Below are 6,138 nucleotides of genomic sequence, written 5' to 3'. Positions count from 1 at the left end.
TGAGCCCTAAGCCAGTTTCGCTTTTGTTTTGGTGGAGGGAGAAGGTGGGGAGCAGGGCACGGGGCGGGGGCGGGCAGCGCTGGTCACCTGTTTCACGCGGGTGCTCCTGCCCGTGGCTGTGCATCCACCACGGGCTTGTAATGCTGCTTATCGAGATGGTTAAATAGGTTGGAAATTTGGGGAGTTCTTTGATGCTGGACAGAATGCTATGTTTATTTGTGTGAACAAATTTATGCAGTATGACAGCGATATGTTTTAAAGAATGAGGCGATAGAAGCGGCATCCTTTCATTATCCTGCTGTGTAAATATATTTCAATAACATCTGTGTACTTTAGGGTTTATCAAACAGGTATGGCCTTCCAACCCCCTGAATAGTCTAAACCCTATTAGCGTAGATATTCTGTCCTGCTGTAGTTCTTACCGTGATCAGTACAAGACGTTTAATAATTGAAGTTGGTGAGCTTGTGCTTTGCTGACACGGGAGCACAACATACCCCAAAAAGCACAGTGTCTTACAGTAAAAGTTGCACCATATTTGTTAAAATGTCTGTAAAACATGAAAGAGAATGCCAAATAACAGTTATGTTAAACTCTTTAACTCCAGAATACTTAAATGACCATATGGATGCTTTACATATTATTAGGTTTTAATCATCCTGATCACAGTGTTACTAATTCATGACAGTGGGATGTGCTGTGGGGAGGACTTTTTCTTCACCCTTCCTTCTTTCCCTTGGTTTTGCTTGTCTTCGAAGAAAGGGCTCTTTTACCTTGGACGTACAGCATGTGTTTCCAAGACAGCGGACCTATAATATAGCACAAGTACAGCTTCATTACCACAAGCACTTATTATGATTCTTAATGTCTTTTGTGGACCATGATTATTTTTTCTTGGGGTCAGCTAGAAATGCTCTCGTGTTTTCCAGAAGAGGGTATTAGAGCTTTTTGAAGATTACCGCTTCCCCTCCTGGAAGCGAGCTGTTGTCTGCCTCTGCTGAGGTACATGTTTCTGTGAAACGTACATCAGTGTGTTTTTCAACTTATTTTCTTTGATGGATCTTTGTTTTGTCGCTTCTTGCTGATTTTTCTGTGTAAGCTTCTGCCAACATATATGGACTGAATTAATAACCATGTTACAAATATGACAACATTTACAGCAGTTGAGGAGTTTGGTTAGTTAGTCAGGGGGGCAGGTTGCATGCATCCATGCTAAAAGTTGCGTCTGATTGCTTTCTTCATAAACTGAGAAGTAATATATCCTGTAAAAGCCAGTAGTGGTTAAGGTAGTAAGCTGGGTGGTTAATAGTTTTTTAGCAGGACATTTGATTCTTTCCCTTACAGAGGTCTGCCTCTTGTGCTTAAAGTCTTTCACTAGCATTCTGCTTTCCCTTACGACCTTGAAAATTTGGAAAGACAAGAGTCACTTGTCCATCTATTTGAAATGGAAATAGAAGTATTCTTTCCACTTTTTATTGTAGTCTTACAATGCCGTGATTCTGAGCAGGAACTAGACTTGCTTTGTGCATGGAATGTCACACATCAGGTCCTTTCTAGATTAGGTGCCTAGAACAGAGACTAGTTGAAACAAAGAAGAGGCCTTCATAGTTGTCTCTTTTTTTAAATCAGCTCACCTTTTCCCTAGTTTTATTCAGATAATTTAATGCTGAGTGTTTTTTTCTGCAATAAATCTCTTCTGGTATTTTTGGTATGAAATTACTAGCACAGCTTCTGAATTTTCAAGTCATGTCTTACATGAAAGATTTCACTATTTGTCCTATTGCATAGTGCAGTAAGCTGCACAAGCTCTGCATATTGCCCTGTGCTCTCTTTTTCACATCCTGATCAAAGCTTTCAGGTTTTGTGGCTTTTCAAATGTAACACCAAAAATGTCTCATGAAAGCCTGAGGTGAGCATAGGCTACAAACTGACAGTAGGAATTTCAGATACTCTGGTAATAGTTATTGTGTTCTTAACCCAAATTTTCTTAGATATAGGTAAAACAGTCTTTGAATAAATGTAAACAAATCAAAATATACAGGAAAGTTGTTTTCTTTATATGACATGGTTTAATGAACCGCTTGGTGAGATAATGAACTTCACAAAGCCTGATGGTGTTAGATTAATAATGTTAAGTTGTAAGCTTCTCATGCAACATTAATGTTCCATTCCATAGCATTAAAAATGAGGGATTGTGAGCTTTATTTTGGTGGGGGTGGATGTTCTTTGTGTTGCTCTATCATAGTGGTGTGACAGTGTACAAAGTTTAAATTGAAAAATTCGAAGGAAATGTATATTTTTTAATGATTGTGCAATGTTGTCTGACATGTTTAATTCTTCTACAGATTAACACTAAAGCCCCACAATGTCCTTGAAACCACGAGTAGTTGACTTTGATGAAACATGGAACAAACTTCTAACAACAATTAAAGCTGTTGTTATGTTGGATTATGTTGAAAGAGCAACGTGGAATGATCGCTTCTCGTATCCTTTAAGTGAAAAATCTGACTTAATGTGTTTGTGTGATGTGTTTAACACAGAGTAAACCTGTGTTACATAACAATTTCAGTGATCTTGAGTAGCTTGTTGTTAGCCTGTACCTGTTATTAAGACTGTGAATAAGTTGAAAGGGATGGGAAATTCTGCATATTTGGGAAGTACTCTATGTGAAAATCACCGTGCTGATAAAAAGTAAACTGTTCTCAGTTTTAGTCACTTTTGGTAGCTGTAATACTTAGCTTATGCTAAAGCTTTTCTTACAGGTATTGTAAGAGTGTCCATTGAGTGTCCCCTATTCTGACAATGAGGTTTTCTTGTATGTTTAAATGTGTGTGTGTAGCAGGGGAAATACCCGGGACAGAGAATGCACATCTTTAAATTTGGGATGTGAAGGATGATGAAGTTGTTCTGCATAAAGATGTCTCCCTCTTCTTTGCATTTCTAACTGCACTGATAACTACCATACTAGGCATTTCTACAGCAAGGGTTTATTAAAAAGCCTTCTTTCTTTTCCTCCACTGTTATTGCCTCATTATTCCTGAGAGTTAAACTATGTTTAAAAATAACTACTATTTCTGCATTCATATGGTCTTGCTTTTCAAGTCACAGCTGTACATACATTGTTGTAGTGAAAAGGTTTGTGTTTTACATGTAAAATGGACTTGTAATATTTTACAAGATTTAAGTTTCAGTGAACTTCTTTTAAAAGAAGTATAACTGTTCTAACCAATTATACTGTGCCCTGTGTCTATGTGTTCATTAGCTATGGTGAATAATTGGAGACTTTTACAAGGCTTTGCACCTGTTCTGCAGGAATTCGTTACAGTTTGGTTTATTTATGAGGGGGAAGAATCATTCAGGCTTATTTATTGATTTGTTAATTCTTGTGGGTGAAAAAAGCACCTGAGAAGATCTTTGTACATAGGTTTTTTTCAACACAAGCTTATCCTGCATGCAGGAGCTTGACTCTGAAGTCTCATCTTGTTCTAACATGTTACCATTTCTCAGAATTGCTTTCCCACATGCCTATGTTTTGAGTGTGTGCATGTGTGTATGTACATAGCTCATAGTTCTTGTGGAGCCTTTTTGTGGTATAATAATCTTTAAGAACTCTTTCATTTTAAAATTTTGTAATTAATTTCTGGGGGCATGGCTTGCCAACTTGTACTGAAGTCAAGTTCAAGTAACTTCAGAATTTCCAAACATTTTGAATTAATGAGGTGGGCACTTACTTGCTGAGAAGTTGTGCTGCAGTCATTTTTTCTAAGCAGTTTTTGAGGATTACATAATTCAGTCTTTAACAAGTGGTTAAATTCTGTATCTTAAAACTCTAAACATTTAAACAAGGGCATCTAAAATAGATTTAAATTAAGATAATAATTGTTGCATGAGATATTGTATTGATTCCTCTTGTCACACTGTTTCACTTAGAACTTCTTATGTGGAGACCTTGCACACAAGTCTGCTGTTGATCCTCTTTTGGGATTTACTCCAGTTGATTGAACATCAGAAAAGGATTGCTTATGAATAGCAGATTCAGGAGGCAGTCCTGGAATAATCATTTGGCATGTAGTTCTTAAGACCTAACTTACTATCATCTCTTAATTATGTTCATTGGAAAGTGGCACTATTAGTGCCTGATTTGGCACAGGCATGAGCCTTTTGGCTTATTATCTGTGGCTGAATGGCCCAAGGAGTTTGTGTGACTTGAAACTTCCAGCTTGAATGCTGGTTGTTTAGTACTTCTGCTTCCTGTAACCAAACTGCTTTTTAACACAAACTACTCAATGGGTATTCAATAACTTGGTGGAACTGGTAGTTCTATACAGCTGGAATGAAAACTTTTTCCAGATTTTATATAGAAAGAAGACTAAAATGTTAATAATATTTTTAAAAAAGATTTGGCATTTAAAAATATGTCTTCTTCTTTGTTAACTTTTTATTCTCTCTTAAATTTAATTTAATTGGAGTAATGTTTCTAAACATATACAGGGACTTTAAATGAAATGTTGTATTAACTATTTTTCTTATTGTTTAGTCAGCACAATGGAAAGGTGGCAAATTATTTGCACTGTTTTAATAAAACTCAGGTTATTTCATTGATTATAGTATCACTTGATCTTTGTACTGTATAGTTGACACAGTGATGTGGAAACAAAGGATAAGATACAGCAAAGAATCGTGGTTTCAGTCTGCAGCGGTGTATTCTAAGAAGTGTTAGCTTTCTCTTGAGCTGTTTGAGGCAGCTGAGATCAGTGGAGTATGGAGGCTAATAGTATTTTAGGGATGACAGGCTTGTACTATGCATATTCCACCTCTAGAACTAATTTTTGCCCCACTAGTTCCCCAGAACTTGTTTGTCTCGAATATAGTGTTTCCTTTGTAACTTAGGGTAATTTTATTGTTAAACGTGGCTTATCTTTAAAAAAACCTTTTATCTCATACTTGAAATGCTAGAATGGCAATGAGCTGGGAACCACAATGGTGTAAGAGTTAAAATCTTCTGGAAAAGATCACTTGAAAGACCATATGTCACTTTATTTAAACTGTGAGTCATCCAGAGCCACCTTTGACCTTCAGATTTCCTTTTAAGATTCTCTGCAGAAAGAAATGTGTATGAACTTGTTTCATTGTCTGCTAAATGAGTGACAGTTATGTCTGTATTGGAGGGGTTATTGTGAGTATGTTGTATCACTTTCAAGACTTTGCTGTTAACTGTTCACTGGGCATGGGAGTGGTTTTTAAGTTAAGGCTTGGTTAGAGAGTGGTAGGTACTTCACCTGTGCTTTGGTAACTGCCTTTTACCTAGAACTTTTTTGAAAAGGTGGGACATCAGGCTCTTCCTGTTGTTGTCTTTAGTTTTCCACCCAGTAAGTTACAAATAAGATGAACAGTACCCAGGGGTAGCTGTACTTCAAACAGAATTTTTTTAGAAGTATGCAGCATGGCCATCTGGGTTTTTGTCCCCATTTTTTCTCCATGTTTCTTCTCACTTCTCTAATGAACTGTTTTACAAGGATCCTATGATGAACCAGAAACTTAAACGTGTATCTTTAAGAACAACTGACCCAAAGAGAAGAGTAAGTAAAGTTCATACGGTCATGATTCTTTCTGACTGAATCCTCAAATCCTCTACAAATTTTGGTTCTGTTACAGAAGATTGATGAATAGAAATTTCCCTAAACCTTGCATTGGTCTCCTAGAGAAGTCTTAACTAGATGCTTTTTTAACCCTGAGGACAATATTTGTGAGCTTGTATAACCTTGGATATAGTATTTTCTGGCTGACAGTAATTTTGTTATTGTTCCTTCTTAGTTTGGAAGTGCTTCAGTTTCCCATTGCTGGGTGATGCCCCTCAAATAGCAACTACCAAAGCACTTAAATCACAGAAGGGTTTTGATGTTCTTGTTCTCAATATAGAGTGGAGGCCCCTACGCAGCAGTTTGGCTGCAGCTTCCTCTGGCCTTTCTCACCCTGCAAAAGTGCATGCTGAACTGGAAGGACAGATGGTTTTCACTATTAAAGATAAATTATTGAACAGTAAAGGCTTCTTCCTGTTCTTCTAAGGGACAGCAGCACAAGAAAAATGTGCTCTAAGTTTATGGAGTAAAATACCAAGGATGATTGGTGATTCATTTCCC

The 6,138-nt window shown here is 37.1% G+C and overlaps 1 protein-coding gene across 2 annotated transcripts in view; it reads left to right on the top strand.

Moving 5' to 3' along the window:
* Nucleotides 1-766: 766 nt before the first annotated feature.
* Nucleotides 767-6,138, top strand: part of CUL2 (cullin 2) — a 40,985-nt gene continuing 35,613 nt past the window's right edge. Inside the window, exons 1-2 of one of the 2 annotated variants that reach the window (XM_017741537.1) lie at nt 767-1,000; nt 2,344-2,482. In XM_017741537.1, coding sequence (XP_017597026.1) covers nt 2,364-2,482 — 119 coding nt within the window. In that variant the 5' untranslated portion in view covers nt 767-1,000; nt 2,344-2,363. The remainder of the gene's footprint in view (nt 1,001-2,343; nt 2,483-6,138) is intronic. The other variant, XM_008639288.2, reaches the window with a different exon arrangement.

The sequence above is a fragment of the Corvus brachyrhynchos genome, unplaced genomic scaffold (assembly GCF_000691975.1).
Source record: "Corvus brachyrhynchos isolate BGI_N302 unplaced genomic scaffold, ASM69197v1 scaffold167, whole genome shotgun sequence".
In the NCBI taxonomy this organism is placed as follows: domain Eukaryota; kingdom Metazoa; phylum Chordata; class Aves; order Passeriformes; family Corvidae; genus Corvus; species Corvus brachyrhynchos.
The sequence above is the reverse complement of the archived record's forward strand: the minus strand, read 5'-3'. Positions and strand labels throughout refer to the sequence as shown.